The sequence below is a fragment of the Chiloscyllium punctatum genome, chromosome 37 (assembly GCF_047496795.1).
Source record: "Chiloscyllium punctatum isolate Juve2018m chromosome 37, sChiPun1.3, whole genome shotgun sequence".
NCBI classification, from domain to species: domain Eukaryota; kingdom Metazoa; phylum Chordata; class Chondrichthyes; order Orectolobiformes; family Hemiscylliidae; genus Chiloscyllium; species Chiloscyllium punctatum.
In genome coordinates this window covers 51,315,137-51,335,916 of record NC_092775.1, presented here as the reverse complement: position 1 = coordinate 51,335,916, position 20,780 = coordinate 51,315,137, and the positions used below count along the sequence as shown (strand labels likewise).

General features: G+C 41.3%; 1 protein-coding gene across 1 annotated transcript in view; it reads left to right on the top strand.

Moving 5' to 3' along the window:
• Positions 1 to 19,549, top strand: part of bmp7b (bone morphogenetic protein 7b) — a 141,155-nt gene extending 121,606 nt beyond the window's left edge. Inside the window, exons 4-7 of the mRNA XM_072556822.1 lie at positions 1,916 to 2,113; positions 9,460 to 9,536; positions 11,568 to 11,678; positions 16,520 to 19,549. Coding sequence (XP_072412923.1) covers positions 1,916 to 2,113; positions 9,460 to 9,536; positions 11,568 to 11,678; positions 16,520 to 16,669 — 536 coding nt within the window. The 3' untranslated portion in view covers positions 16,670 to 19,549. The remainder of the gene's footprint in view (positions 1 to 1,915; positions 2,114 to 9,459; positions 9,537 to 11,567; positions 11,679 to 16,519) is intronic.
• Positions 19,550 to 20,780: the final 1,231 nt, after the last annotated feature.

Here is a 20,780-nt window from a genome sequence, read left to right as displayed (position 1 = left end):
CTTGGTGGATTCTAAACTGAGGATTGGTGTAAGCAGGTTATTGCTGAGCAAGTGCCACTTGATAAAAAGTTTTGTTGTCAATGCTATCACTTTACTGGTGACTGTGAGGAAGACAATTGGCCATATGGGATTGGTCTGTTGCTTGTGGGCTAGACCTACCAGTGCAGTTTTCCACTTTGTTATAGCTGTAGTGGAACAGCTTGGCTCAAGTTGCAGCTAATTCAATATCCAGTGTGTTCAGCTGTGTTTTTTATAAATGAATTGAATTAGCTAAAGACTGGCATATGTAATGCTGGGGATCTCAGGAGGATGCAGTGATGGATTATTCACTTGGTATGGGGGCTGAGAACGGTTATGAATGTTTCAACCTTGCCTCCTCCACTGAGGGGCTGGCCTCCCAATATGAGGAAAACTCCTCCTGTAGTTAGTTGTTGAAGTGCCACCACTATTAGATTAGATTCCCTATAGTATGGAAATAGGCCCATCGGCCCAACAAGTCCACATCGACCCTCCAAAGAGTAACCCACCCAGACCCATTCTCCACATTTACCCCTGACTAATGCACCTAACACTATGGGCAATTTAGTATGGCCAATTTACCTGGCCTGCACAACTTTGGATTGTGGGAGGAAATCAGAGCACCTGGAGGAAACCCACACAGACACGGGGAGAATGTACAAACTCCACACAGACAGTCGACTGAGGCTGGAATCAAACCCAGGCAGTAGTGCTAACCACTGAGCCACCGTGCCGCCCCGAATTGATAATTGAATTTGTAAGGTCTACAAAGAGTAGGTCTGTCGGCTATGGAATCACTTTCCTTGTCTACTGTTTGGCATGTAAGTAGGACAGTGTTGTAGCTTCATAAAGTTAGTACCTCCTTTTTTGATACACTTGTATTGCACAAAATCACAGAACAGTTGGAGCACAAAAGAAAGCCAGTCATCCCATGGCGCATGCATTGGCATGCAAAGGAGCAAATAATTTGGCACCTGTCCCATTTTTTTCTCGACCCTGGCTTCTCCCTGTAGTTGTGCACCTTCTTCCTTTCCACATGTTAATTTTAATTTCCTTTTGGAAAGAATGTTTCAATTGAACCTGCCTCCACTACACTGTGAGGCAGTGCATTCCAGATTCCAATTACTGCTGCATCCTGCACTTTTCATTGAACCAAGTTGATCTTCTGGTTTAATGGTGATGGAGACTGAGGAAAATGCTGGTCACTGGGATTGTTGTTAAACACAATTCTGTTGCTGCAGATGCAGAAAAACTTCAGGATTTCCTGGATTTCATAGCATTTTACAGTACCGAGAATATTGCTATGTCATTTCTAAACCATCCATGCAGCTGAGGGTAGTTCGGACCATTTAAGGTATAGTAGGCATTTCTGAATCAGATTTTTTTTATGACAATCAATAATTGTTTCATGATCACCACTGAACTAGCTTTTAATTCCATATTTATTCATTGAAATAATCTCCACCTTCAAACCATGATCATACTGAATGACAGAGCAGGCTCAAAGGGCTGAATGGTCTACTCCTGGTTTTCTATATTTGTAATCCGATAGCCCAGAAGTATTAGTGTGAGCATTTGAATTACTAGCCCAGTGACATTACTGTTGCATAACTTGCACAATACTGTTATTTTGTGAATTAGTATAATTGAGTTCAGAACACTATGCTACTTTCTACAGTAAGATATCTTTTGTTTATTGAAACTATTGTTTTTAATTGAATTTTATTTTCTACTCTTTAGATGTTTGGAACCTATCCAATCGACTTCCATTCTAAATCATACAAACTGTTCACTAATTTGCATGGCTTTCCAGGAATGTAACCCCACAAATAGCAAGACTTTACTGCATATAACGTTATGTGAAATGGTAATCTTAATGTATGTGTTTTCTCAAAAGGGCAGAGTGTCAATCCAAAGATGGCCGGTCTGATAGGGAGACTTGGGCCTCAGACTAAACAACCATTCATGGTTGCCTTCTTCAAAGCCACTGAGGTTCACATCCGCAGTGCAAGATCAGCAAGTAGTAAACAGAAGAACCAGGGCCGTTCTCGGTCTTCTAAGAGTCAGGAATCTTTCAGAGCAACCAGCTTAACAGGTAGATATTCACTGTTCTTGCAGTTCTAATGTTACAAATCCATTTTTACATGCCCAACCCAAAAGGTAACACAGTAGTGACATTTCTGCTGTTAAACATTTGAATTTAAAAATAATCAGAAAGCCAGGCAGCTTATTGTAGTTCAGACCTTGATATCAGATGGCATGTTGGGTGTATTTTTAACAGAGTTTGTGTGGCACTTCAGAAGAGAGTCTAGCCAACTTGAGTATCTTCAGTCAATGGGTAAAAGTTGTTTTGCAAGATCAGACCTGGATGTATAACAACTAGGGTGCTAATTTTCATTATAGTCTAATATACAATGATGGGAGAATTTACAGATTTATAATCTTGATCTTTAAAAATGGAAATCTACAGTGGGAGACGTGTGGTGGTCTGGATTGGAGGTCTAGCCAAGACAAGAGTGTCAAGGCTACCAAATTTTAAGATGGGCTGGGTGGAAAGTCTGCCTCGGAACTCCAGGGGACTGTCCAAAATTGAATTACTGTAATAAAGGTAAATGATCAGATCCACTCTCATCCGCACACATTATTCATCCCTATATATGTCAGAACATCCTGCATAAGACCCTCCACCCATCTCACATGATTCCCATATCCTGTGAGACACTATACTCCACTACACACCCGCTATGGCTCCTCATTCTAAGGAGGTACCATACTAAACAAGTCAACTCAAAGTCAACCCATACTTCCATCACCGCTCATACACTCACGCCAACTTCCACCCATAACCCTTCCCACCTCAATCACCATGCTAATTCACCTCATATCTGCAATTAAGCACACACGCAGGAAAAGAATGAAATTATATTGTTAAAAGATCTATGCTGCAGACTGCACTCTATTGAACAATACGCTTCCATTCACAAAAGCATATTTGGGCAAGTCATAGAGTCATAGAGATGTACAGCATGGAAACAGACCCTTCGGTCCAACCCATCCATGCCTACTAGATATCCCAACCCAATCTAGTCCCACCTGCCAGCACCCAGCCCATATCCCTCCAAACCCTTCGTTGAACAGTTCTTGATCCCTCGTAACAGGTTTGATATACTTCTTTACAGGTCTTGACAGGTCTGGACAAGTTTGAAACTGTTTAACAGGTCTGAGTGGCTTGACATTTCTTAACAGTTCCTCACAAGTTTTTTTGTAAGTTTGACAGTTCCGATAGGTTTACGTGTCTTTCACGTATAACTGAAGATAACATTGGCAATCCCAAAGAGTACCTGAAATCCCCTCTCAAACAGTACCTGACCACATGGGATATTTCAGTTTTCCTAAAAAGGTACCTGGCTATTCAAAATGCACTGAAAATCACTGTGAGACGGTCTGTTCTGCACTCTGGGTTCTCTGCAGTGAACTTACCAAACTGGCATCTAAATGACAGCTGTCTCTGGGAAGCATGAAGCCCAAGTTGTACCTACTCCTGCCCTATGGAAATGGGAAATGCATAGTTTAAGGGCAGAATTGACTATTTTTGATGTCTCCCAACAATCTTGCCACAAAGGAAAGTCTCTCCGATTTGGGTTCTAATCTGGAAAGTCTAAAATCAGAAAATCACAAATGAAACACTCCAACGCAGGGAAATTGTTACAACATTAAACTAATATGTTTTGAAGGCTGCATACTTCAAGAAATAACCTTTCAAATTGAATTTCCAGCTCAGCAAGATCAGGTACTAAACTTTGCCAGTATCAGAGCTCACTTAAAATTCTTTTGGTGCCTAGTTATTTGGGAGGATTGAGATTATATATTTAATTGCCTAATCCACAGACTCAGATATTGCAACACCAAATCCTGCCTCCGCTGTCACACCCTTTAATCATTTCGCAGACTGTGACCACCAATTCCCCCATTACTGACTCCCTCTGACTCCCTTCTCCAATCCTAAGTCTCTCTTCCCATAGACTGACAGTCGCCGATCTAACTTCTGATCTCCCCATAATTCCTGACATCAATTTTCACTGAAGTCCTCACTACGAACCTTGTTCTCCAGTCCCCTTGATCTCCCTCTCCAAGCCTTTTTGTGGTCCCTCCCAATTATCTGATCCTGATTTTACACACCAAATTCATGACGCCAATCTCAACCCTTTAGTCCTGACCCGATCTCTCGATCCTCCTTGCCACCCAGCCAATTACCAAATGCCTTTTTTCTGAAACTTCCTGTCAAAATGCTGACCCTGATCTATGTACCTCCCTAATCCCTGCCATCCACCCAAACTCTGATCCCAATCACCCCCACTGCTAAACATCTGACTCTGCTCCTGGCCTTTGGCATTACTGGCCATGTACTTTAATTCTAAACTGACACAAGATTCCAACCTCACATGATCTCAGTTGAAACATTCAAGATCTCATTGGGAGATACCCCTCCCTCCCGACCCACCACTCCTCTTCCCCCCACCCTCAGCCAAGTATACAAACACAATTCCATGGCTTAGACATAAATCCAAAGTCTTACATTTTCTTCGAGACAATCGTTTGACTGTCACTGGGGTTGGTATTCAGGGTTTAGTCATAGATTCATACAGCATGGAAACAGACGCATTGGTCCAACTCATCCACGTCAACCAGACATTCCAATCTGACCCAATCCCATTTGCCAGCATTTGGCTCACATCTCCTTAAACCCCTCCTATTCATAGACTCATCCAGGAGCCTTTTAAGTGTTGTAATTGTACCCATCTCCACTGCTTCCTCTAGCAGCTCATTCCATATTCGCACCACCCTCTTCGTGACCCCTCAAGTACTTTTTAAATCTTTCCCCTCTCACCTTAAATCTATGCCCTCTAATTTTGGACTCCCCCAACCATAGAAAAAAGACCTTAGCTATCCATCTTTTCCATACCCTTCATGATTTTATAAACGTCAACAAGGCCACCCCTCAGGTGGTGGTTATTGCATCTTTCACAATTTCTTCCCTGGGGGATGAATGGCAATCTGAAATAGAACATAGAACATAGGACATTACAGTGCATTACAGGCTCTTCGGCCCTCGATGTTGCGCTGCCCTATCATACTAATCTGAAGCCCATCCCACCTACACTGTTCCATGTATGTTCCATATGTCTGTCCAATGATGACTTAAATGCACTTAAACTTGGCGAATCTACTACCGTTGCAGGCAAAGCATTCCATACCCTTACTACTCTCTGAGTAAAGAAACTACCTCTGACATCTGTCTTATACCTATCTCCCCTCACTTTAAAGTTGTGTCCCCTCGTGTTTGCTGTTCCCATACTTGGAAAAAGGCTCTCCCTATCCACCCTATCGAACCTTCTGATTATCTTGCATGTCTCTATTAAATCACCTCTCAACCTTCTTCTCTCTAACGAGAACAGCCTCAAGGCCTTCAGCCTTTCCTCGTAAGACATTCCTGCCATACCAGGCAAAATCCTAGTAAATCTCCTCTATACCCTTTCCAAAGCCTTCTCATCCTTCTTATGATGCAGTGACCAGAACTGTACACAATACTCCAAGTGTGGCCGCACCAGAGCTTTGTACAGCTGGTTCCGGAAATCAATCCCTCTATTAATAAAGGCCAAAACACTGCCTGCTTAACAACCCTGTCAATCTGGGTGGCAGCTTTCAGGGATCTGTGTACATGGACACCGAGATCTCTCTGCTCATCTGCACTCCCAAGAATCTTACCATTAGCCCAGTACTGTGCATTCCGATTACTTCGTCCAAAGTGTACCACCTCACACTTGTCCACATTAAACTCCATTTTCCACCTCTCAGCCCAGCTCTGCATCCTATCTATGTCTCTCTGCAACCTACTACATCCTTCGTCACTATCCACAATTCCACCGACCTTAGTGTCGTCCACAAATTTACTAACCCACCGTTCTAAGCCCTCATCCAGATCATTTATGAAAATGACGAACAGCAGTGGACCCAACACCGACCTTTGCGTTATGCCGCTAGTAACTGGAATGAGGCTGTTCAGTTATCCAGGATACGACGGAATGATTTTGCAACCTTTTTTAGCATTTGGGATTCACACTCATAGAATTACGTGTACAGAGGAACCTCGATTATCCAGCATTCGATTATCTGAATGTCGGATTATCTGGCAAGTTCACAATGTCCTGATGTTTGGCTAAATTACGCTATCCAGCATTCAATTATCTGGAATTTGATTAACCGAACAAAATACTGCCCACCTGTGTCCTTCGGATAATCGGGGTTCCTCTGTACATGTAATTCCATGAGGTGGACCCCAAATACTAAAAAAGGTTGCAAAATCATTCAATCATCATCTATCATCATTTGTCTCTTTTCTATTATTGGAAATGACCATATCTTACATAAGGAAAGTCATCTGTTTTCCATTCTAGCATGGCTATGCAAACCTATATACTTTTCCTCAGTGTGAGAAAGCACAAATCGATTTTGTTAGGATTTACCTGTCTAAATAGCTTGCCTTTTTGCCTTTAGCTCCTTGAATTCTCCTTTTATTCCTTCACATTGGCTTCCAGCTATTCCCTATGTCAGTCCTGATTGAGCTATCTTTTAAATTCTTTCATGGAATTCTTTCAGTGAGCAGTTGTTTCCCAAACCTAAAAACCCGAAAAGCTTCCTCAAGTAGATCAACCCCGGACATTTTGGAACCTGTGTCTTGATGACCGCTTGAAAAAAAATCCAAGGATAACATAACCTTGTTAAAGGAGCAGCATGATCACAAATTTAGTGGCTCACTAGCACACTTTGTAAGGCAGTTTATCTCCATAGGCATTGTCAGAATTCTGCATTTATCTTGAATTGGATGTTATGGGATAAAGTTGAAGACTCTCTCATCAACAATGAATTGTGAATTAAGATACTCAACAACTGAGCATCTACACCCCTCCACGGTAGAGAATTTTAAAGGTTCACAACCTTACAATGAAGAAATTCCTCCTTGTATCTGTCTTAAACAATAAACCCTTTATCCTGATGTATCATAGACTCTCCAACTGAGGGAAACAGTCCCCTAATATTTACCCTGTCAAGCCCAATCAGAACTCTAAATCTTTCAATGAAATCACCTCTCATTCTTTTAAACTCAGACAGCAAAAGCCCAATTTACTGTGCATTTCATAGGATAAATATCTTGTCCCAGGAATCACTCCAGTAAAAGTGGTTTTACTGTGTTCCTCTGCCATTGTATGATCAGTACAACAGCAGAAAAACAGCTGTTTGAATTGATATGTAAAATGATTTGCTGGGTGCCATGACCTGATTTCTTGTTACCTCCATACTTTGTTGCATCAATGGGAAACTGTTTTGGTATTTGAGGCTTTGCCGAAGTTAACCAATTCCAATTTGCCCAAAATGTCAACACACCTGCTCCTCAAATGCTGCCTGACCTGCTGTGCTTTTCCAGCAACACACTCTCGACTCTAATCTCCAGCATCTGCAGTCCTCACTTTCGCCTAAGTTAATCAATCGTCTGTAACAGTCGAAGATGTGGTGCTGGAAAACCACAGCTGCTCAGGCAGCATCCGAGGAACAAGGAAGTCGATATTTCAGCCATAAGCCCTCCATCAGGAATGAGGCTTATGGGTCAAGGGGGCTGAGAGATAAATGGAAGGGGAGTGGGACTGGGGAGGAAGATAGCTGGGAATGCGATAGGTCAATTGAAAGTGATTGGTCGGAGAGGACCTAGGGTGTGCTGTGAGAGAGAGAGAGAGAGAGAGAGAGAGAGACTGAGATCTTTGTAGAGGGAGGAACTTCTTCAAGGTAGGCATCCTTGGAAGAGGCTTTGCAGTAGAGTCATAGAGATGTACAGCATGGAAACCGGCCCTTCGGTCCAACCCGTCCATGCCGACCAGATATCCCAACCCAATCTAATCCCATCTGCCAGCACCCGGCCCATATCCCTCCAAACCCTTCCTATTCATATACCCATCCAAATGCCTCTTAAATGTTGCAATTGTACAAGCCTCCACCACTTCCTCTGGCAGCTCATTCCATACACATACCACCCCCTACGTGAAAAATGTTGCCCCTCAGGTCTCTTTTATATCTTTCCCCTCTCACCCTAAACCTATGCCCTCTCGTTCTGGACTCTCCAACCCCAGGGAAAAGACTTTGCTTATTTACCCTATACATGCCCCTCATAATTTTGTAAACCTCTGTAAGGTCACCCCTTAGCCTCTGACGCTCCAGGGAAAACAGCCCCAGCCTGTTCAGTCTCTCCCTATACCTCAAATCCTCCAACCCTGGCAACATCCTTGTAAATCTTTTCTGAGCCCTTTCAAATTTCACAACATCTTTCCAATATGAAGGAGACCAGAATTGCATGCAATATTCAAACAGTGGCCTAACCAATGTCCTGTACAGCCTCAACATGACCTCCTAACTCCTGTACTCAATACTCTGACCAATAAAGGAAAGCATACCAAACGCCTTCTTCACTATCCTATTTACCTGCAACTCCACTTTCAAGTAGCTATGAACCTGCACTCCAAGGTCTCTTTGTTCAGTAACACTCCCTAGGACCTTACCATTAAGTGTATAAGTCCTGCTAAGATTTGCTTTCCCAAAATGCAGCACCTCGCATTTATCTGAATTAAACTCCATCTGCCACTTCTCAGCCCATTGGCCCATCTGATCAAGATCCTGTTGTAATCTGAGGTAACCCTCTTCGCTGTCCACTAGGAGAAAGTGAGGATTACAGATGCTGGAGATCAGAGTCAAAGAGTGTGGTGCTGGAAAAGCACAGCAGGTCAGGCAACATCCAAGGAGCAGGAGAGTCAACATTTTAGGCATAAGCCCTTAGTCAGGAATGAGATTTGTTGGCCAAGGGGCTAAGCGATAAGTGGGATGGGGGTGGGCTGGGGATAAGGTAGCTTGGAATGCGACAGGTAAATGATCCTAGGCCCAAAAGTGTGGTGCTGGAAAAGCGTAGCCTGTCAGGTACTAAGGCACTATTTCAAAGAATAAGAGAGTTGTCCCTGATGTCATGGACAACATCAATCTCTCAATCAATATCTCCAAAACAAATTAACTGGCTGTTATCACATTGTATACAAGCTTCCACAAAAAACAAATTGATACTCACATTTTACATATTATAACAATGATGACACCTCAAAGAGTACTTTAACAATTGCTATGAACCCAGTAGAAATGCAAGTTTTTTTCTTCTTTTCTCTTTGTCCTCTAACCTCTTCAGTCAGCAAAAATTGACTAGCTTCTTTCTATTTGAGAAGTGTGGGTGCCTTTGAACATACAGTTCCACCTGATCATTATCTGAAGCAGGACCTTAGCAGAGATAATTGAGGCACAGCTTATCCTGATACTTAGTTGTTAATGGCCTCTTTTTTCTCTTATTACTAGAGAACGGTAGCAGTGACCAACGGCAGGCCTGCATGAAGCATGAGCTGTATGTCAGCTTTCGTGACCTAGGATGGCAGGTAACTCCAGAATATAAAGAACACTTTAAAATGTTTTCTTGTCTCTGTCCAAAATCATTTCAGAGGCAAGTTTCCAACTAGAATAGTTTCTTTTTTGATTTATTCTTGTTTAACCTTTTAGCCAGAACACCTCTTACAAAGACGTTGCAGACGTTGCATCTACAACATGCATATTAGAGAGTTAATGCATCTTCCATGTGTCAATCTGTCCATGGGCCAATTGTCCCCTCGAGAGATTTCCATCTGCTGTCAGATATTCATTTTATCTTTTAAATTCTCACTGAGATTAGTTAACATTCTTCTTATTCCTGGTTGTGATGGGCTTTATTGTGCAGAATTTGTAACTTTGGAATCCCATTCAGACTTTTGCAGCTATGTTCTAGCATTCAATGTCAGCTTAGCTTCACTTGGTAATACCTTTAATGGGTTTGTAGGTTTCAAATGCAACTTCAGGACTTCAGTAAGCTATAACACTCCAATGCAGGTCTAAGAGAAAGCTGAGGCGTTGTTCTCTATTCAACATTAAATTTAAAAATAGATTCAATGGCATTTGGCATTTTGAAATTTGGAGTTTAATATTTTTTCTAATAATTGTCCCTGGTAATGCATATGAATGAAAAACATGTAAAACGTATTTTAAAATATGCAAATTAAATATCCTGTAGAATCAATGCCTCAATGTTTGAAACTAAATGTTGTAGTGACCTTAAAAATGCTCTCAGTACACCAATAATAATGATATAGAACTGGTGGAATCCCCACAATATAACATGTTAGATGTCAGCAATTTAAGTGCAATGACTTTAATCAATATATAAAATTAATGACAGAGACTGGTCGGATTGTCCTTCATTATGTATTGGAATCGGGAAGGCCACTTCTTTCATAGCTGACACCACATACAATTGCTCTTTCCACCAAATCAATAAAAAAACCCAATAGTTTATGCATTACTTAAAAAGCTACAATCTTAATTTGCTCATTACTCTTGAACTATAAAATATGCGGCTGAATTAAATTTGTGTATTAGAAAAATACAACCTAGATTTTCTGATTGGCATGTTGTTTTAGTGCTGACTATTTGAATAAATTATTTAATGATGGCACAGATAGGGAACCAAATTTTAACTTTCCATTTCTGGAGCCTGATTTCAAATCTGGATCGGGCTAATGACATACACATCTCTTCAGTGTCTACCAGTAAGCATCTCATGTGATTCAAGTGGAATTGAGTCTCAATTCAATTTTTATGGGCAGGGTGCATGGGCTAAAGTGGTAGCTGGGTGTCTTGCTGATAGAGACAACAGTATGACTGGTTGCTGTGCGAAACTGACCATTATCACATTGCTGCAATAGGGTAATCATCAGAATTAGGTTAAGGCATGAGTTTGGAACTAACTAAGAGGAGCTCTACTTTGCTGACCTACAATTGCTTGAGGTTGGCTGGTGGTGCTCCTTTCCTTAGCTTTAATATCGTTCACAATATCAATGGAGATGCACAGAAAAATTGACCTCTCAAGACAACTAAACATTTATAACATTAAAAATTGCTGTGGAGGTTGTTATAATTACAGTACAACAATTAGATCTGAACTCCAGTCTAACATTATTCCTCCTTTCTTTTGAGTGAATGCTATACGTAGTTTTTTTTTTCTTTTTGACCTTCACTCTGAAACTGATATTTTAAATCAAAGTGTGCTTTGTTTGCATGCAGGATTTAGAAAACACTGAGTCAACCCAAATCTAATCAGTGATTATTTGGAGACACTGGTGTTGGACTGGGGTGTGCAAAGTTAAAAATCGCACAACACCAGGTAATAATCCAACAGGTTTATTTGGAAACACTAGCTTCCAGGGTGCTGCTCCTTCATCAGAACCACCTGATGAAGGGGCAGCGCTCAGAAAGCTAGTGCTTCCAAATAAACCTGTTGGACTATGACCTGGTGTTGTTTGATTTTTAACTTTATTCAGTGATAGCCATATATAAAAGCTCTGTTCTGATAATATGTCCTCTTTATCTCCTTCTTGAAGGATTGGATTATAGCTCCTGAGGGATATGCTGCATACTATTGTGAAGGAGAATGCTCATTCCCATTGAACTCATACATGAATGCTACAAATCATGCAATTGTTCAAACGCTGGTAAGTGTTGGATGTCAAGTAAACAACATAGGAAGAAGTAATGGGTACAGCTGCAGTAGCTTGGACCGTTTTGTTACCACACAGGATAAACCCTTCTGCTAATTTAAACCAGACACACAGAAAAGTTCACCTCGTGCCTGAAATCTATTTAATTTCGATGGGCAAAGAACTATCTCAAATATAACTATTTTAAAAAACTTAACAATTTTATTACAACTATTTACAACTTCTTTCTCTTAAACCTATTTTCACTTCACACTCTACAATAGTGGTCTGATAAATTTCCTCTTAAATTTACAGCAAGTTAATTTTCAAAACCAGGTGTCATCTTCAGATGTTGAACTTGCTCTGTAGATTCCTCTAGGTCATCTTTGGTCTTCTGCTGCACAACTTATTGACAGGTACCTTTCAGAGCGCCATTCCGCTGGCGGTCTGTTATGCTTGGCTGCTCTTTGCTGTTCTCCTCAGTTGTTCAAAATACCCAATTTTATATATCCCAAAACATCGGACCAGCTCATTGATTTGATGTCATCCAAAACAGTAAAATTAAAATTCCACAGGATTTTGGGTATCTGGGAAATAATTTAAACTGATTGGCCGAATTTGAATTTGCTGTGTACCATGGCAACGCAGCTCCAGCTATTTGCAACCAAAATTGCTGGATGTCAAGTATTAAAATTTTTAAAATTTTTCAGCACACTCTGTGCCAGCCAGAACTTTCAGTTCCCTTAAATGTACAATATATGTCTACAACTTCATAACAGTGCACTGGACCAATAGTTACTCTGATTTAAACCAGTTCCGGAAACAGCTAAGGTAGAGTATGAAATTTATGAAACTGGCACCATGCAACCAGCAGAGAATAAAATGTGGCAGTTAGGTTAGGGTGAGAGAAAGGGAGACTTTTCTTCTTTTCTGCTGTTTTGCTTTCCTAACTGCTTAAACAGATCAGTGGGAGCAAGAGTGGACCAAGGACCAAGAGCTGGGAGATTATTAAGGGATTAACTATGATGTACCTGGGATGAGTAAAATCAGAGCGAATAAGACAAGAATAAAGTTAAAATAAAAGAGGTATGTTTACATAATTCAAAAAGTTAGCAAGTAAGTCTGTAAATTTAAGTTATGGCCAGCTGAGTGGAATGTGTGATCTGTCATATGTGGGAGGTCAAGGACACTACCAACATCCTGGATAACTTCACATGCAAGAATTGTTCCAAACTGTAGAATCTTGATAAATGAAAACAGAAATTGTTGGAAAAGCTCAGCAGGTCTGGTAGCATCTGTGGAGAGAAATCAGAGTTAATATTTCGGGTCCGATCACCCTTCCTCAGAAGCCAAAACGTTAATTCTGATTTCTCTCCACAGAAGTTGCCAGACCTGCTGAGCTTTTCCAGCAATTTCTGTTTTTGTTTCTGATTTACAGTATCCACAGTTCTCTCTTTTTTTATGTAAGTAGAAACTTGAGCTTTGTGTTTCGGAGCGAGAGCTATAACAAGAGACACTATGACACGTCTGTGAGGCTGAAATGTTCATGAATAGCACATTTAAAGATGTGGTCACATTGGACCTCAAGGGACTGGAGAAAAGAAGGGAATGGATAACCACCAGGGAAACAAAGAAAATCAAGCAGGTGATGCAGGAGTCCCTTGGGGTCCTCCTCACAAATCAATTTTTTTTATTTTGGAAACTGATGAGAGTGCTGGTTCTTCATGATATTGCAGACAGAGCCAGGAAGGTGTGTTGCCTCCCTGGTGCTAAGGTCAGGGATGTTACTAAGCAGCTGCAGGGCATCCTGAAGATATAGCTTATGATACATGCTGGTACTGATGACATAGGTTGAATGAGGGTTGAGATCTTGCATCAAAAATGTTAGATATAAATTAAAGAGCAGAACCTCAAAAGTTGTAATCTACGGATAACACCCAGTGCCATGTGCTAATGAGTAAAGAAATAGGAGAATAGGGCATATGAATATGGCTCAAGATTTGGTACAGAGGGAGGTTTTTAGATTTTTGGAACACTGGGACTTTTTCTGGTGAAGATGATACCTCTACAAGCGGAACAGTTTGCATCTGAACCAGAATGGGACCAACATCCTAGCGGGTGGGTTTGCTAATATTGTTTGGAACAGTTTAAACACTTTTGGTAGATAAAGAGGATGCAGTGTTGGTACAAAAAGGATGCAGCATACTTTAGTAAATGGCAATCAAGGCAGAGGGAGGTCAGCTTGAGTTACAAAGAAGTAAGGGAGGTTGGATAATATGAACTTTAATGCTGGGAGTACTATGGGGAAATAGATGAGTTACGGCATGGATTGACACATGAAATTGTGATGTTCCTGCCATTACAGAGGTGTGGTTGTCACAACTTAACATTCTGGACTACAGGATCTTCAGGCAGGACAGGGGAGGGTGAAAAAGGGGGGCTTGTATCATGGGTGGCACAGTAGTTAGCACTGTTGCCTCACAGCACCAAGGACCCGGGTTTTGCACATTCTCCTTGTGTCTGTGTGGGTTTCCTCTGGATGCTCCGGTTTCCTCCCACAGTCCAAGGATATGCATGTTAGGTGAATTGGATGTGCTAAATTACTCATAGCGTTCAGGCATCAGGGAGCCCTAGCAAACCTTGAATCAATGAGTGTCAGGAGGCAAACTCTGCCCTTGAGCCCCACCCATCCAATCACAACAAGGGCAGAACCCCCTTCCACCCCACCAATCTGCAGATATATTGCACCATCCTCCGCCACTTCCGCCACATACAAACAGACATCACCGCTAGGGATATATTTCCCTCACCACCCCTAACTGCATTTCGGAGAGATCATTCCCTCAGTGACTCCCTTGTCAGATCCACACCCCACTCCCAACACCTTCCCTTGCCAATGCAAGAAGTGCAAAACCTGTGCCCACACCTCCCCCCTCACCTCCATCCAAGGCTCCAAAGGAGCATTCCACATCCGACAGAAATATACCTGTCTTCCACACGCATCATTGACTGTATCCGTTGCACCTGATACAGGGCTCCTTTACATCGGGGAGACAGGTCGTTTCAGGGAACATTATTAGATTAGATTAGATTACTTAGATTACTTGCAGTGTGGAAACAGGCCCTTCGGCCCAACAAGTCCACACCGACCCGCCGAAGCGCAACCCACCCATTCCCCTACATTTACCCCTTTACCTAACACTATAGGCAATTGAGCATGGCCAATTCACCTGACCTGCACATCTTTGGACTATGGGAGGAAACCGGAGCACCCGGAGGAAACCCACGCAGACACGGGGAGAATGTGCAAACTCCACACAGTTGGGAATTGAACCCGGGTCTCTGGCCACTGTGCTGCCCATTATCTGAGACACCTGCAATAACCAACACTACTGTCTTGTTTCATTGGGTGATTAGAAGCTGACATATTTTGGATGCCAAAGTCATGGTTATGGAGTAAACATGACAATTGCCTATGTAACGTGCCCGGAGATGCTCGTCCCCATTTTCCACTGCAGAAGTCATTCAGAGCAAGCAGGAGTCACATCCTCCAGGTGCTTGCTCTTGTTTCCTTGTCATATTTTCCTAGTGTCTAGCTTGTTTGGCGAGTTGATAAGATGGGAGTCTAAATATTAACAAAGCAAGTTGTGGCATTAACAAATTGTTTGACAAGAATTCATCCCCATCAATTAACATCTTGCTGCTGCCGAGCAAGAGTCTTTCCAAATTGCTTAATAAAAAGCCAAAAGATGATGTGAGATACTCTCAAAATTACGAGGAGCCCAACTACATTTCTTGCCTGATTTTGCCACGTGTCTCTCCATAGCCCACATCACTTGTATCCCTATAAGATTCCACCCTAAGAACCTTAAAATCAACTGTTCAACTACCTAAATCAATGTTAACCATAACCTTCTCCAAAACGGCCAGGATGGTTAACCATCCACTTGTTGCAAACATTGCACACATTGATCTGAAATATATTTATTTTCTCTTTGGACTGTACCCTTATTTTTACTGCACGAATATATGTTGCGTGTAATGTTTGCATTTACTAATGAATAAACTGACTCTTTGTTAACTCAAAGAAAGCCTGGATAACTTGGCTCCTTTTAAAACATGATTTCATTTGGCAGAAAGATATCCACAAGGGAAGGAACCAGTTTCTAAATTAACCTTGTTGGTAACAACAAGGGTGTGGGTGAATAAAGCAGGGTAGCTAGATCATCGCTCCTCACCCAGGAGCCTAACAATTTGGGATATGCTATCTGGAATCTTAACAACTGGGCAACTCAGCTGGAGGTCTGGATATAAAATAACACCTTTTTATTTGGAGATAGTGATTGGAATCAAAGAAGTTAATCAAGATGAAAACGTTCAAACATTAGTAGTGGATGGAGAAGTTGCTTCTGTGTTTAAGGAATAAAGGAGAGCCTACAGGCTATCCTGGTGGTAGACATTGGTGTCGGGAGGGGAAGACAAATAGGGACAGGAAACGTTTAGGAGTGGGAAAGTCACGTTTCAAGAGGGGAAAACATAGTACAAAACCAGTAAAATTAAAAGCTGGGCACACTAAAGTTCTGTTTTTGGGTATGCAAGACGCGTCTCTCCGGTATGTGCCTCTTCCAAGTTTTTTATTTAAGCACTAATTAAATATGGTGCTGGAAGGCAGCTTCATCTCATCTAGAGTCAGTGGTTTTAGTAGATGAAAAACTTGTGTCAGATGTGGAATGATGTTCTGTCTTCTCCTGGATGCTGCCCGACAATGAGCTTCTTGCTTAAGTGAGCTGTGCCCATTGTTAAATGTTTTTTAATTTTATTTGAAGCATCTTTTTCTCTCTCAATTTTATGTTCAGGTTCATTTAATAAACCCAGAGAATGTCCCGAAGCCATGCTGCGCTCCCACACAGCTCAATGCCATATCTGTGCTTTACTTCGATGACAGCTCAAACGTTATCTTGAAGAAGTACAGGAATATGGTGGTCAGAGCGTGTGGCTGTCATTAGCACCAGCCATGAAGAACCTCCATCTGATGGATGTTGGAAAGACTGCTAGTCATGGACCTCTCATGATATGTCAACTTCTCTCATGATCTGAAGTTGTTTAAAGGAAATTTTAACTGTAAATTGAATTATTTCTAATGATTTCAATTTTTAAGAATGATTGTACATTGTCTTTCTATAATTAGAGCAAGAATGGCAAAGTTTCTGAGTAAAGGATTAAACAACACAGAATTGTAGGAAGTGTTTGGTGGTAGATTTGGAATTTTTATTGGAGAAAGGATTTTTCCTGAGAGTTGGTTTATTCCTCTTTTTTACATAATAAGCAGGAAAGCAAATCCATACACACAATGCCTTAAGATCAAGGTAACAGGATACTTGAGGGTTAATAGTTAATTGCGACCCATAATTTCACTGGAAGCTCAGCAGTTCCAAGACTGATTCCATGGAAAATTCTGGAACTATGGTAAATACAACTTTTCTACAAAAGAAGTATTTTCTGACTAACCGTGCAAAAAATGTTTTTTTTCTTAAGCTAGGGATACAGAAAACAGCAATTGCCTTGAATATTAAATTAGCAGGTACTGAATTTAAGGGCTGAGAGGCCGGCTAGTTGATTGTGAGCTTATGCTGAGTTAACTGATGTTAACAGGGATCTCAGTTATGATAGGCAGTAGTCAAATGGCTGAGATACTTAATATTTTTGCCCCATGTTATCAGGGATGTTCTGAAGTATCAGATCAGCCTTTGCAGCAAGGGTCAGTGGCCAAGATAGAGGTGCGTGGAATTCTTAACCTCACAGTTTGGTGGTAACCTAACATAATCGATATTCTCAGTCATCTTAACATCCAGGACAGAAGGCTGAAAAAGACACATAACAGATACAGTTGTGAAAACTGAAAATAAACATCTGGAAGTTGATTGTTTTGTTTCCTTAGTTAAGGTTAAATAGCAGCACTGCAAAAAAGAAATATTAACGCAAGTGTGGAGCCTTAACCATTCATAGGCAGGTCACCTGAGGTTTTTTCAGTTCATTCTGGAATACAGTGCACAGTTCTGGTCTTTATATTATATAAAGAATACAGCGATACTAGAGAAGATATGCAAATGATACACAAGGATGATGCGAGAACAAAGGGGTATATATTTCTTAAGAAAGGCTGAACTGACACAAAATTCATGTCTTCAGAAAGAGAGGCTCAGGGGTCTTTGAAAATTTGAGGTTTGAGAGGGTAGACATATAGGAAATATTTCCACATGTGGTTAGACCAAAACCAGAAGCTGTAAATATAAGACAGTCACCAATAAAATCAAGAAGAGAATTTAGGAGAAACATCAATGTGGAACCTGCTGAAGCAAACTGCAGAAATAAATTTAAGGGAAAGCTAGTTCAATAAATGAGGGAGAGAGAAATAAAGAGTTATACTGAAAGAAGATAGAAGAGAGGAGGATGCAGAATAAAAAGATTGCTACAAACTAGTTGGGCTGAATGCCTTTTTCTGTGCTGGATCCCCTATCTAATCAGAAGCATGTATAAAGGTCATTTTTATGAGTTAGCAAACAAAGAGCAAAGCTAGTCTCTATATTCCTCTGTCTTGCCTATTAAGTTGCAATCCAGAAACCTAGCATTGTATTACATTCTCCCCTTCCAAAAAGTTTACATTTAATAACCCATTGATCCGATTCAATCACTATTCAAAACAAAAAAAATCTTTGATTACCCACAACAATGTGAAGTTGGTTATTCTATTTATGAGCAACAAAAAGACAGCTTGCATTTATATAGCACTTTTAATAATCTAAAACATCTCAAGGTGCTTCACAGAAGTATAGTCAAATTAAATGATACTCAGGAGAAAGTGAGGACTGCAAATGCTGGAGATCAGAGTCAAGAGTGTGTTGCTGGGAAAGCACAGCAGGTCAGGCAGCATCCAAGGTTCCTGAAGAAGGGCTTATGCACTAAACATTGAACCTCCTGCTCCTCAGATGCTGTCTGATCTGCTGTGCTTTCCCAGCAACACATTCTCGAAATGATACTCAGGCAATATTAGGGCAGATGAGCAAAACCCTGTTTAAAAACTTAGGTGTTGGGAGCATCTTGAAGTAGGAGATAAAGATTAAGAGCTAGAGAAGTATGCGGAATGAATTCCAGAGTTACATAGAACATAGAACATAGAAAAATACAGCGCAGTACAGGCCCTTCGGCCCTCGATGTTGCGCCGACCGAAGCCTACCTAACCTACACTAGCCCAATAACGTCCATATGCCCGCTTGAATGACCATAAAGAGGGAGAGTCCACCACTGATACTGGCAGGGCATTCCATGAACTCACAACCTGCTGAGTAAAGAATCTACCCCTAACATCTGTCCTATACCAACCTCCCCTTAATTTAAAGCTGTGTCCCCTAGTAACAGCTGACTCCATACGCGGAAAAAGGTTCTCACTGGCAACCCTATCTAAACCCCTAATCATCTTGTACACCTCTATCAAATCTCCCCTAAACCTTCTTTTCTCCAATGAGAACAGCCCCAAGTGCCTCAGCCTTTCTTCATACGATCTTCCTACCATGCCAGGAAACATCCTGGTAAACCTCCTCTGCACCTGTTCCAGTGCCTCCACATCCTTCCTATAGTATGGCGACCAAAACTGTACACAATACTCCAGATAAGGCCGCACCAGAGTCTTATACAACTGCAACATGACCTCAGGAATCCGGGACTCAATTCCTCTACCAATAAAGCCCAGTACGCCATATGCCTTCTTCACAGCACTATTTACCTGGGTGACAGGTTTAAAGCCTTAAACATGGGAAGATTCAGATGGCAAGCCTTATAATTAAAGTAGGGATGAGCATTAGGCTGGAATTGGAGGAGTCTAGATTAGAGTGGTGTTGGAAAAGCACAGCAGGTCAGGCAGCATCTGAGGAGCAGAAAAATCATTGTTTCGGGCAAAAGCCCTTCATCAGGATGCCCTTCTGATGAAAGGTCTTTGCCCAAAACGTCGATTTTCCTGCTCCTCAGATGCTGCCTGACCTGCTATGTTTCTCCAGCACCACTCTAATCTAGACTCTGATTTCCAGCATCTGCAGTCCTCACTTTTGCCTGGAATAGGAGGAGAACAGGATTGTAGGTTTGGAGATTACAAACTTTGGGTTGAGAGAGGCTATGGAGGGCTTTAGAAACAAAATAGAATTTTAAAAATTGCGATACTGCCAGTTTGGGGTATTCTTATCCCACTCTTTACTCTGGATCCCCACAATAATCTATACCACTTCAATTACTAATTAGAGATTTACACTAAGACTACAAAAATTGAGACCATATACATCCATTACATTATATTATGATGAGATTGAGCTTTAAACCAAATTTTCACAATGTATACAAAATCTAGCTTACATTGCTCTTCAAAAATCACTTACCTTCTAAAATTTGATTGCTTCCAGATTTTACACAAACCTTTTCTGAATAAAGCAATCATTCAAGCTTCATGTTTTTTTAAAAGTTAATTCAAGATCTATATTTTTGAGTAACATTTTCAAGGTCCTGTTTTTCATTTCTGACTCATCTTGGTCAGTAATCTCTCACAGATCAGGTAGCCCTGCTATTTTCTTGCAATATTATGGCTGCTGGGTACTACAAACACACCTTTGAACTTGCATTTATTAACTTGGAACTGCATCATTTAAAAACATAATTTTGATTCCCTATAGTATGAAAACAGACCCTTCGACCCAACAAGTCCACACTGACCCTCCAAAGAGTAACCCACCTAGACCCATTCCCCTTCCCTATATTTGCCCCTGACGAATGCACCTAACACTATGGGCAATTTAGCATGGTCAATTCACCTGAGCTGCACATCTTTGGATTGTGGGAGGAAACCGGAGCACCCAGAGGAAACCCACGCAGACAGGGGGAGAATGCGCAAACTTCACACAGGCAGTCTCCTCGGCAGGGATCAAACCCAGGTCCCTGGCGCTGTGAGGCAGCAGTGCTAACCCACTGAACCACCGTGCTACTATTTAGAGATAGTTTTGCATTATCTCTAAATAGCAACAGAGAATTTTACAGAGAACCACGAATGATTCTCAAATAATCATCCATCTATGCACA